Raw genomic sequence first — 12,906 nt, forward strand, 5'->3', positions numbered from 1 at the left:
TATGGACACTTTATTAACAAATTTATGGCATCCATGCTTTGGTTGACTTGGCTGTGGCCTACTTCCTCTGTTGTAAAATGGACAAAACGAACAGGCATCTGGCGGCAGTAGTGATCAATCACCCGTCTATTAGTCGATACCAAAGCCAACTTCAAAGTATTCGGGCAACCCCAACCTTTTCCTCGCCGAAATGACCTTGATTGCTGTAGTTTTGGGCCGTCTCGATTACACAATCTTGAATTACAGGGAGTTTTAATACTCATTCTGTGATGACATTTAATAAAAATCTCAAAACTCTTCCTACTGATTTTGTAGAAGACGGCAGTTTCATACTATTACTCATTTCTATAAGTACGCACATCTAACGTCGTTATTAATCAAAGTTTAGTGAGCTTCGCCAGTGTTTGTGCATGGACCATGGTTTGTGTAGTTGGTTGTCACGAAAATCACGAAATTTACCGGTTTACAAGGCTACATTTATGATATACAGCGGCTTAGGTATGCACGAAAATGAACACAGCTGACAAGGGTTTGAAACAGTATGGACACTTTATTAACAAATTTATGGCATCCATGCTTTGGTTGACTTGGCTGTGGCCTACTTCCTCTGTTGTAAAATGGACAAAACGAACAGGCATCTGGCGGCAGTAGTGATCAATCACCCGTCTATTAGTCGATACCAAAGCCAACTTCAAAGTATTCGGGCAACCCTTTTCCTCGCCGAAATGACCTTGATTGCTGTAGTTTTGGGCCGTCTCGATTACACAATCTTGAATTACAGGGAGTTTTAATACTCATTCTGTGATGACATTTAATGAAAATCTCAAAACTCTTCCTACTGATTTTGTAGCAGACGGCAGTTTCATAGTGGGCTGTGAAGCGTGGCCGGCGCGTTTAAGTTGGTCTATAAAAGCTTTTCAATAAAAATGACATGCAGTGGCTGTAACACGTATATTAGTGCACGTCAAATGCGTGTAACAGTCGTTGAATTTCTGACTTCAGATAATTATTACGCTACAGTGGTGACTTACAAGCACAAACAGGTACGCTCTTCCTTGCAACAGAGTTCGTCCGAGTTGACACAAAGTGAGCCCTTGGGACAGATAACCGCAATACTTAGTTTCTTAGTGGGGGCGTTTGTAGCTTAAGATTACCTTTTGAAAGCTGTTTTCATTTCGATGACCACCTCATAGAACCAGTGACAGACATTGGGGAAAATAAGCCATTACAAAGCGATATGTGACAGGACTATTCTTAACTACACACGATGAACAAATCATCTCACTTAGCTTAGCAACTATGTGCTTGTTAACATAACTCGGCATTGCTCGCCTGCATAGCTCTCTCTCTCTCTCTCTCTCTCTCTCTCTCTCTCTCTCTCTCTCTCTCTCTCTCTCTCTCTGACTTATAGTATTAAAGCGTTTTTTATCACAAAATGTCGGAAAGACAACATGTACATACACATAGATATTCTCACACACTTTTAAAATCAGCGTTTAAAATATAATAGCGCTGATCGCAAATGACGTCACTGTTCTCTCTCGTTAACATGCATAAATAAACATTTGTCCGCATTTTCCGCATAAACGACGAAAACAAACCTGCTAGTGTTAGAATGGCTATTTAGCGTCACACTTATTACTATGAATTGATGACTGAGAATACAAGCTGCAACAACACAACAAAAAAAATTTCAGCATATTTGTCCGAAAGTCGCGCGCGTGCAGCTATATTTATTAACAAACCCTAAATCGCGATCAACGCTATTCCTTCAAATACAAAGTAATACTTAGGGGTTATTACTGACGCAACTCGTCAAAATACGGACACATCACTCGAACGACGCGGTATCGCCCAAACTGCGTGTAATAACCCATTTATCATACATGCATGCTTTGGTTATGACTGTTTTCCTACAGACGCTCTGAAATTAGCGACGAAATCAACTTGAAATCGACCTTGCTTCCTCCAGGCTGAACTTATAAAAAGTTGGTTGCTAAGGAATGATGACAACCGTATCACTTTTTGATATTATTCCGCTATTGGACCATTCCACTTCAAAGGAGGATTTATGAAGTACTTTTAAAGCAAACAACGTAAATGTTACGATGTCGACACAGGTTTTTAAATTTGAAGAAGATTTATTTTTAGTTCAAAATGACGTTGGATAGGCGCAAGTTTGTAAAATGGATGTGTTTTCATGTTTTGATACATAACCTCCTCCGTGGGTGAAAGTTATGAGGCCGCCAAACTCTGGTCAAAATACTCGCGCCACGTCAGCGTTCGATTTCAAACTCGATCGAGTATGAACAGCTGAGAACATGGAGCAAGCAGCTCTGCGACATCTATGAATGCACGGTGAATATAATACCCGTACCAGTAAGTTTATCTCGAAGAATTACACATGTCCTCAGACGTCAAATATGCCGAATTCACCATCTTAGTAAGCGGATTATGGAAAACATGAAGTGAGTACACTGTAAGCTCTGAAGCTGTAGTGTCGTAACTCGTTCGTGATTTTGTTGCTGTACGAATAAAACATTTTAAAGGTATTTCCGTCGTCTGTTCGTATATTTTCGTTCCTGGCTTGCCTAAATAGAACTAAACTTCCTTTAACAACCTAAGCGAAAGTTTGACTTTCCCTAGATCTTACATTGTATCTGAAACCCGCACCGCACCGGTGCCACCAGACACGATCATGACCTGTGAATCTCACTGACAGGTACAAATCGGAAATATTATGTGCACCTTCAACCTAGTCTGTCGCGAGTATTTTCAGTGCGGTTGGATTTTTGTGGCTCATTTACGGCTGTAAACGATGTAATTCACCGCCCAGATACTTAAGCTCATCAACAGGAAACTTGTCGTAAAGCGGTTCTATCATGATGCACTGTCAACCGATATCTTACGTGTAATCTTCAGCAGCGTAGACGACATGAAAACACTACACCGCCACGGGACCGGCCGTAAACGATGACAGGTGTCGGCAAATTATACAGATTTTCAATACGTTTGTTTGTATGTTTTTGGTACAACTGCACTTGTGCCTAAGTACAATGCCCATGAAGTGACTGCAAACAACAGAATTTGACCATAATCATAATGACGTTTCGGATTGTCATTTATTGTCTTATTCGCTCAGCTGTTTTATATGTACATATACCAACGAAGGTCATGCATACCAGCGAAGGTCACGCGTACGCGTCGCTGTAAGTAGTTCGGTTACAGTGAAAATATAATTCGTATTTTAACTAGTCATATCAGTACCGTCTGAACAATAGAAGAATAGCAATACAGGCATAGCATGTATTATAAATGTTTATACTGAATGAGCTATAGTCAAGTTGTATCTCAAAGTTTCTTAATTTCTAAGATATACATATCAATATTCTACCTTACCGCATGTTTCATACACGTCCCTTTTCTTCAGTTCTTTACTTTTTCCCTGAATTTAGTATATAAAAAATGATTTCAAATTAAATGTCGCTCATTCAATACCTATTTTTTGAAACCTGCATTACTCTCAAAGTTAAGGGTACAGGAACATAAACTTACAGTATTTATATCAAAGCGTTTCCTTGTTTGTGTCCGTTGCTATAGTGGCAGTAGACATAGCTATTATCGTCCACATATACCCTAGCAAAACACCGCATACTGTTACAAAAATATGTAGATAGCTTGACAGAATACTGATATTATACATGTACCAATATGATGGTACATAGGTCAGAATGAAATTAAATTGTACGCTAGAGTTTTATTTTTCATTAAAATGTATTTGTCCTTAGCTCTCCTAGATCCTACGATCGCCTCAAGAACGTTTCATGATCTACTACTTGCCAGTTTTAACAAAGAATTTCCGAGTGTTTGGGAAGGCACTATGTGATGCTAGGGACGATTTGAATATTATGAATTTCATACATACCTCCAAGTCGTCGTTGCCGATTTCTACTTTCCTGCCGTCGAAAACTTCAGCATCTGTAGAAAATACTGCTGCTTTTAAGTCAAGATCTACACTCTTCTGCGTAACTGCACCAAAGGTGGCATGATTGATGCTCAATAGTACTACTGTGACAGTGAAAATCAAGTGAATCCCTCGCAGCATGTTGACTTTTAGTCCAATCTTCAAGTTCGTTTAAATCTACATAAGTGCTGTATCAATTTAACCGAAATTGAAGGCAGCAGTTCGTTTCGTCGTACACTCAGCTCTCTCGACACAGACGTACTGTGTCAGTTTTCGCAATATACCCGGAAATGGCATAAAGCCAATTTTTATTTTACGACTATAATGTCTTGGCGATAACAAGTGTGTACATGCATGAGGCAGAGGTCATTAATACAGTGGCCCTTGAATAGGAACAAGTGAAAATGTCTTACGAACGCTAGGAGTACAACACAAGTGTCTGAAAAGAGGGCATGCATAGATCGTGTTACGCGATGCATGAGATGTAATCATAGCGAGGGTGATTCTAAAAGGGGTCAAGCGTTTCCCTTGTGTTCATCTTATGAGAGTTAATCGCAAAAAATAACATTTCATTTATAACAAGCGCGTGAATTTGGCACCCGTGACAGTGAATGAAGCAGAAACAAAATTATTTTTCTTTGCCTCACGTAGGATTCCTAGTCTTGGCCAGCTCAGACAGTCAGCAAAATGTATGTTCTGGTTCCGAGACAGGTGAAGGGGATACAAAGGATGGAGAAATACAAAGACATTCACATGTACAAAGGAGACAACTTTGAAGAACGGAAAAGATAAAAAAAGAAAACACAAGGGCAGATAAACAGGATTTTAAGCGGAAATGCATACTAGAAAACTGGTCATGAATTATTTATAATGTGAAAAGTCGCTAGTCCAGAAAAAGCTGTATTATTATACACCCGCGCCTGTAACCTATGGGATTTCGTCGCACAGTAAAGTTTCGGTATCATACATGCTATGCCTGTATTGCCATTCTTCTGTTGTTCAGACGGTACTGATATGAACTCATATTTTTACTAGTGAAAATACGAATTATTTTTTCACTGTTACCGAACTACTTAAAGCGACGCGTACGCTTGACCTTCGCTGGTATGCATGACCTTCGTTGGCCTACATATAGAACAGCTGAGCGAATAAGACAAATGACAATCCGAAACGTCATTATGATTATGGTCAAAATTTTGTTGTTCGCAGACACTTCATGGGCATTGCACTTAGGCACAAGTACAGCTGTACCAAAAACATACAAAGAAACGCATTGAAAATTTGTATAATTTGCCGACACCTGTCATCGTTCACGGCCGGTCCCATGTACAGTGCAGTGTTTTCATGTCGTCAACGCTGCTACTGTTGACAGTGAGTGCATCATGATAAGAACCGCTTTACGACAAGTTTCCTGTTGATGAGCTTAAGTATCTGGGTGGTGAATTACATCGTTTACAGCCGTAATTGAGCCACAAAAACCCAACTGCACTGAAAATACTCGCGACAGACAAGGTTGAAGGTGCACATAATATTTCCAGTTTTGTACCTGTTACTGATTCACAGGTCATGATCGTGTCTGGTGGCACCGGTGTGGTGCGGGTTTCAGATACAATGTAAGATCTAGGGAAAGTTAAACTTTCGTTTAGGTTGTTGAAGGAAGTTTAGTTCTATTTAGGCAAGCCAGGTACGAAAATATACGAACAGACGACGGAAATACCTTTGAAATATTTTATTCGTACAGCAACAAAATCACGAACGAGTTATAACAGCTTACAGTGTACTCACTTTATGTTTTCCCTAATCCGCTCACTAAGATGGTAAATTCGGCATATTTGACGTCTGGAGACATGTGTAATTCTTCGGGATAAACTGACTGGTACGGGTATTATATCCACTGTGCATTCACAGATGTCGCAGAGCTGGCTTCTTGCTCTAACTCTATGCTTTCAGCTGTTCATACTCGATCAAGTTTGAAATCGAACGCTGGCGTGGCCCGAGTATTTTGACCCGGTTTTGGCGCATAACTTTCACGCAGGAATGAGGTTATGTATCAAAACACGAAAACACACTTACACACTCCAGACTATGTTTTACATCCACCGTCATTTTAAACTAAAAATAAATCTTCAAATTGTGAAAACATGTGTCGACATCGTAATATTTAAATTGTTCGCTTTAAAAGTGCTCCATAAACCCTCCTTTAAAGTGGAATGGTCCAATAGCGGAATAATATCAAAAAGTGATACGGTTGTCATCGCTGCTTAGCAACCAACTTTTTATAAGTTCAGCCTGGAGGAAGCAAGGTCGATTTCAAGTTGATTTCGTCGCTAATTTCGGAGCGTCTGTAGGAAAACAGTCATAACCAAAGCATGCATGTATGATGAAGGGGTTATTTCACGAAGTTTGGGCGATACGACGCGGTATCGCCAAAACTTCGTGTAATAACCCCTAAGTATCAGAGGACGGGGAGTCCAATAACTTTGACGCGGAGTACAATAACTTCAGGCGTTATTGGACGGTATTTGACCTTGACCTCATAACACCTTTACGTCAACACAGGAAAAACGAGAGACGATTTTACATTTTTTACAAATAAATATACTTCGAAACATTCATTACTTCACGCAATAAATGATGTTCATTACAAAACCTGTGAATTTGAGTGAAATTATGCCACTGACCTACAAATTCTACAACGTGCACTGCGCTGCGCGGGTTGAAATTTCGTTCTGCGCGGACCGTGTCTGGCAGAGAACCTGCGATTCACGTTCTTCCCTGTTGGAACACGCGCGCACCCTTCAGAGACGCGACGCGAATCCCAGGGTCTGGACGTTCTTGCAAGCGACCGGTCGGATTTCTGCCTGATCCGGGTACTTTATAGAACTCCACACAGACGTTAATCAAAACAAAAATGACAAGTAGCATAGCAAAATAAAATGAAAAATGAAAAATAAAAACATATCACGTACATAGGTCTACCGGCTACTAGTATATATTCTCTCCACCCAGTTAGATAGGTGTTTCTTTTGAGGTCACTACCCTTATGAATATTCATACCCTTGCAAGAACGGACAGTCGCTGTGTCTGGCAGCGCGTGCTCACAGCTGCACAGCGTAGCCTTCGAATGCAGGCATGCACCGTGGGCGCGCACAAAACAAGGCACAGCGACTGTGGAGAGTCTAGTGCGGACCGTGTATGCGCTCAGCGGACGCGGTGAACGCGTTCCCTGTCTGTTCGCGCTCGCTCAGTGCAGTGCGCGACGGACATCCTAAAACGCCCTAATTTCGATTTTTTTCTGGTAAAATTGGATCTAAAAGGTGTTTAATAATTAGGTTATTCCCAAAATTACCGCGATTTATGTCAGAGTACATCGTACGATTCGGTATTGTCCGAGACGCGTAGCGTGAGGACAATACCCGACAATACCGGACAATACCTCATGATGCAAATACTACTTTTATAGTGACCTAGCTCGGTATGGTTGGGCTAGCTCGGTTTGAGGAGATATCACTGACGTCATGTCGTTATGCATACCTTCTATATCCATTTCACCGTGAGTGATACAAAATGTTTAATTTTGATGTATGCAATGTCATTGTATGGGTTCAATCCATCAGGCCAATAAATGTTTCACATGCGCTTGTAAACTTACACAAAGCCCATTTTTCTGTCTCTATACGAGGAACCGCAAGAATCTGCCGCTATTGAGAAGAACAAGCCCCACATTGCAATGGCAACGGGTACGGAAGGTTACGGCATAGGATATTGCCGGCAATATTTGTTTAGGAGTAAATGTGATGTATTGAACTTTCATATTTTACAAGCTTTATCTGTGTCATGCGTGTACCTATTACTTTACGTTGCTATCTGTTTATAGTATTTTAAAGAAAATAGTACCCTCCTTAATCTCCTGCATTAGTTTTTTTTCTACCGATCACCCAACATTTGAGCTTATCACCCTAACCAAATAACTCATTAACAGCTTGCCTTATGAGCTGCTAACGAATTTTTAGTCGAAAAGAGTCACTTTGATCCCCCAGGTGTTTGTGAATCAGTGCAGCCTTAGCTAGCGGACGTGGTTTATGATCCACGCTGCCTAGCGTGTATGCATGGAGAATAATATAATTTCACATCCGAAAAGGCTGAGATCAAATCTTGCACATTTGTTAGAGGACTTCTGTCAAACACGAGCCCAAGGCGAATGTGTGACAGAAATCGTTGGCGTGTAAGGTTATTTCTTCTCACATCCGTTCGTATTTCAAAATTTGCAGGTAGTATCTGAAATCCCATGTTTTTATCACAGAAAACACCAATGCTTTCAATAATGTTCTCCAATCTGCATCACTCTACTTAAAAATAATTAAATCCACATTCTATAAAAAGATGTTGTGCAAAACTTGTGTATACTGAAATATATTTTCATTTTGGGTGATGGCGACATGGCCTTTTGGTCTTGTCTATCTTTTCTGTATTGAGTGATGACGCTGTAGGCCTTGGATCAACTATTTACCACTTATTCTTTGCATACATTAGACCTGAGGCAGAGAAGGGGAAGCCGTTTACTTGACATTTCATTTCAGCCTGTGCTTTGATGTCTGGAATTGTTTTCTCCTGTAAATACACATCTGCTTTATAGTCTGTGGGCCAAACCCTGAAAAGGGCTCTAGAAATAGCATTTCGTTGTATAGGGTCTCTGAGATACTTGGTATGAGCTTCAAATATTTGTTAATAGTGTGTGTATAAAGAAAAGAGATACTTAACCTATAAGAATACGGTCACAAGGGAGATTTTTGACCAAAAAATATGCTTTTTTAACATATTTTCCTAAAACAAGGGAGATCCATGCAAGTGTGTTATCCTTCACATGTATTGATTTTTTTCTGAATGTTGTTTACTGGATATTAACGAAAATATCTTGGAAATGTGAAATATTGACAAGAAACCAAAAATTCTACCAATAACTTGAAATTTTATTGTTTTTTCCCAAAATTGTAGATATCAGCACAGGTGCATTGCCTTTAACTTAATAACCAGTATTTCATTCTGTAATATCAAATCTACTCACTGGCAATGTAAATCTAGACAACACAATTTAGAATATTGTACTAAAAACTATTTATTTATACGTTTTTACCCCAAAATTAAGATACATGTGCCAATGTATTGTGTACAATGTAACTGAAAGAGATATTTGAATTGTCTATTTAAAATTGTTAGCAGGTGATTTTCTTTTCAGAATTTTACACTTTAAACATGTATTTTTGATCAAAAATTGATTTTTTTCTGTCACAATTAAGATGGTCACGTCAATGCATTCTATTTTATGTTCATTGTTGGAGTTCATGTACCGAGTCTACAGAACTAAAATCAGTTCTTTTCCCGTGCAAAAACATGAAATGCTCATTACTTTTTAACCATGTAACCAGTTAACATTATTGAAGATCATCAAAGACAGTAAATTAATATCGAATGTTGTTTTATTTTTCAAAGGCAATCTATCAGTTCATTCATAGTCACTGTCAATGTCTGAAGCGCTGTCATCTCCTAGTCCACTTTCCTCATCGTTCTGTGAGTTTGAACATGAAACACATTGACATAACTCTGTGCATAGCAGGTCCACCTCTCTACAAGAACATCTTGACGAGCATCCAGACTTTTTGCATTTACAGCTTACAAAATTGGAGCAGGGGGAAGTGTCATCCACTGGATATGGATTGATACATCTGAGTCTTGCAGTATCCATCCATGTCCATGTGGACTTGGTGCATCCATTTTGGCCTGCAAACATCGCCTGTAAATTGCTGTTTGGTAGTTTGCACGCTGTGTATGCAATTTCAGACTGTCCCTGTTAGGAGGAAGGGCACCATCATTTTGTGAACCAAGACGAAAGCAATTGTATCTTGCTGCATTTACATCACTGCACCTAATTTGGCCATACACATCACACACAAATGATTCTATTTGTGTGAACAGTTCATCAGAAAGTGTCCATGCTGCCCCAAGTTGTTGGAATGTACTTGTATATTTATCATTGGCCAGCAACATATTTGCAATCTTCTTCTTGCCCTTGCCTTTGAAAGCACTTACACTGTCACAACCTGAGAATTCATGAAGACCAACAAGAGCTTGTGCAGTTCTGTCTCCCAATGCCTCTACTACCTTGTTGATGTGTATTATCTGACCATTTTCGCTGGTTTGATGTAATATCAGCTGGCCCTGTAAGTGATGAGCACAAATCACAGCTAACATGAAGACATCTGTATCGGGACTGCGAATGACAATGTTGTCTGCCTCCCCAACACGTGATGCATGTTCAGCATGAAGTAGTAGTCGCGTGTCAGCTTCTTCATGGTCACACTGCAGTTCTGGTACTTCAGTTACATCCATGACACCATTTGCTGAACGCAATCTGTAGCAAAGCTCACCCTTGGTAACATGCATGGTGATACCCTGCAGGCATTCTTTCCATGATTCAAACAGAAAGAGTAGCAGAGATTCCTTATTCTTACCAGACGCAAGGAACTTTTTAAATTGCATTGGCATGTTCAGGGATGGACGTGTGATACGAATCTCATTGAAGGTTTCCGTCTTTGAGAAGACAAGAACATCATGTCCTAAAAAATTGATAACAATTTGTTCTCAACATCAGCTTGGACATCTAATCGTTCTTGTGAATGGAAGTCCTGTGATAGGCCAGTACACAATGCCAGGAAATTAAATAGTTTGGTGGGTACAATATCTCTACTTCTTTGGATTGTGAGACCTCTGCCCGAGGAGGCCATGCTGCAACACCTTGAGCTTTCTCTAGAGTGGCATGAATATTCATGGCAGAGTGAATCATCTCAAGCATTTCATGCTGCTGGGTGTTAGAGTTAGACTCTGCCTCATCTTCTTCGCTTTCAGAATCTGTATGAGTAATGTTCAGGATCCGGCCACCTGAATCTGATTCTTTGTGAGCCATTACCAGTTCACATTTTTGCATTTGTGGTCGAAGAAACTTGATTTTATCACCAAATCGTCGTTTGAGTCTTTTTTTTTAAATACATGTTTTTGTATGACGATGCATCAATATCTTCAATGTCATTGGTCAGTTTAATGAAGATATTTCTCAACAAGTTTATTGGAACAACTTCATCATTATTTATTAGTCTCCTCTGCACTACTTCATCACAGAATTTTTTGAAGGATGGTGCATACATGATACCACTTTCTTCCTCTGTTTTCTTCTGGTATGAATAAGTGACACATCTGACATAACTTTGGTAGCATGATTTGTGATACTTCACTTCAATACTGACCAAGTCTTGACCTCTCAACTGCAGTAGAAGTTTCTCGTCTTTCCTAAATTCGGCAGCTTTAAGTAATGTACGTCCGTCGGTTTCACAAGCGACAAGTCTTTCATTTGACCTCTTTCTTGAAATCGGGTCAACCCTTCGTTTCTCACCCTTGCATAATATACACATCGGTGGCAGTACGTGAATACTTCTCCGCTTGGCTGACGAAATGGAACTTGAACTAGGGTTTGACCTTAAGTATCGCTTTACGGGAGACACTTGTTGTTCACTGTCATCATTCACTTCCGTCGGTTCACTTGTGGCAAGCGTTTTACGTAGCTTACCTTTTTCTCTGCGTTTCTCTGCCTGTGCCATGCCAGCCGACGTTTACCAGTGAAACGCTAATACTATAATAGCACCCGAGGTGAAAGCCGGACTGATCTCGTGCTTCAGGATCCAACTGGAGTGCAATTTCCCGCTCCAAGCCATCGGAGCTTTTCCAAATCTCAGCGCATTCCATTAATTTTGCCCAAGAGTGGTCAGTAAAACCCTTGATCGGCTCGTCTTATATGTCAGTGACATGACACACACATTCCATGCTTGTTGAAGCAGCCATTTTGAAAGGGTATGTATCGGACTACGTGATTGGCTCATTGATGCCTCCACCAATGAAAACGCTTGTTATCCACAAGCTTTAACATTGATGATGACCTTTAACACCTATTAGCATATATTATATATTTTTAACTTTTCCGCCAAATTTCACGCAATCGAACAAACTGATTTGGGTTAACTATCGTTTTCCTATTTCTTTATGGTGGGAATTCATCATTTCAGCTGATATGATTTAAACTTGAGTGTTCAGTGATCTTTTTGAAACGATAGCCCGGGTCATCCCACATACTATACAGGAGGGCTTGGCAAAAGTCAAATACTTACAAGTATATCCAACACATGTCTTTGTTCTCGAACAATTGTGCCAAGGAAAAACGAATAAATCACACAGATACACACATGTAAATGCATACACATATGGCGACATAAGGACCCAAATATATTTAGTGTTCAAAAATACTTGTGTTTTATCGTAGTTAAATGGGTTTGTGTTCGAGGCTGAGCACTGCACAGTCGTGGAACGAGGCTGCCCTCGGGTCTACCATTGTTAGATTTGACCTTCGAACGTTCCCCCCGCACCCTCCCAACCAAGGTCCATTAGTGCTTGCTATAAATTTTGATATCCATATTACTGATATTATGCCTCTCTCTACTCCTTCTGTCTTTCTTTGTACTTCGTCCTACCCACAGTGACGGACTTTGGCTCACAGCCTGTCAATATTATATTTACGTAGCTGGCCTTGCGGATTTTGGCTCACAGCCTGTCAACATTGTTTAAAAGTAGTTGACCTTGATCCTTATTGCAAACACTCGTGTTTATCAACGCTCATATTATTTCATACGTAGAGAAATACAAGTTTTGCAGTAGATTATGACTGACTTCAATAATCAGGATAACTAATGTTGTTCAACTGTTACGAGGGAGCAACGAAAGTAATAAAAAGGGGAATGAAAAGGAAACCAGCAGCGACAAAATAACTCGTCAGGTGTGACGAATAAATGCTCTACATATATTAAAATCTAACAAATCAGTTTACTGATCACTCAAGCGCC

General features: G+C 40.0%; 1 protein-coding gene across 1 annotated transcript in view; it reads right to left on the reverse strand.

The window, feature by feature from the left end:
• LOC139121473 (uncharacterized) overlaps positions 1-4,222 on the reverse strand; it is a 67,968-nt gene extending 63,746 nt beyond the window's left edge. The window contains exons 1-2 of the mRNA XM_070686373.1: positions 3,926-4,222; positions 3,400-3,445 (exon numbers count right to left, since the gene is read on the reverse strand). Coding sequence (XP_070542474.1) covers positions 3,400-3,445; positions 3,926-4,105 — 226 coding nt within the window. The 5' untranslated portion in view covers positions 4,106-4,222. The remainder of the gene's footprint in view (positions 1-3,399; positions 3,446-3,925) is intronic.
• Between the last annotated feature and the right edge of the window lie 8,684 nt (positions 4,223-12,906).

This window comes from Ptychodera flava, chromosome 21, assembly GCF_041260155.1.
Source record: "Ptychodera flava strain L36383 chromosome 21, AS_Pfla_20210202, whole genome shotgun sequence".
NCBI classification, from domain to species: domain Eukaryota; kingdom Metazoa; phylum Hemichordata; class Enteropneusta; family Ptychoderidae; genus Ptychodera; species Ptychodera flava.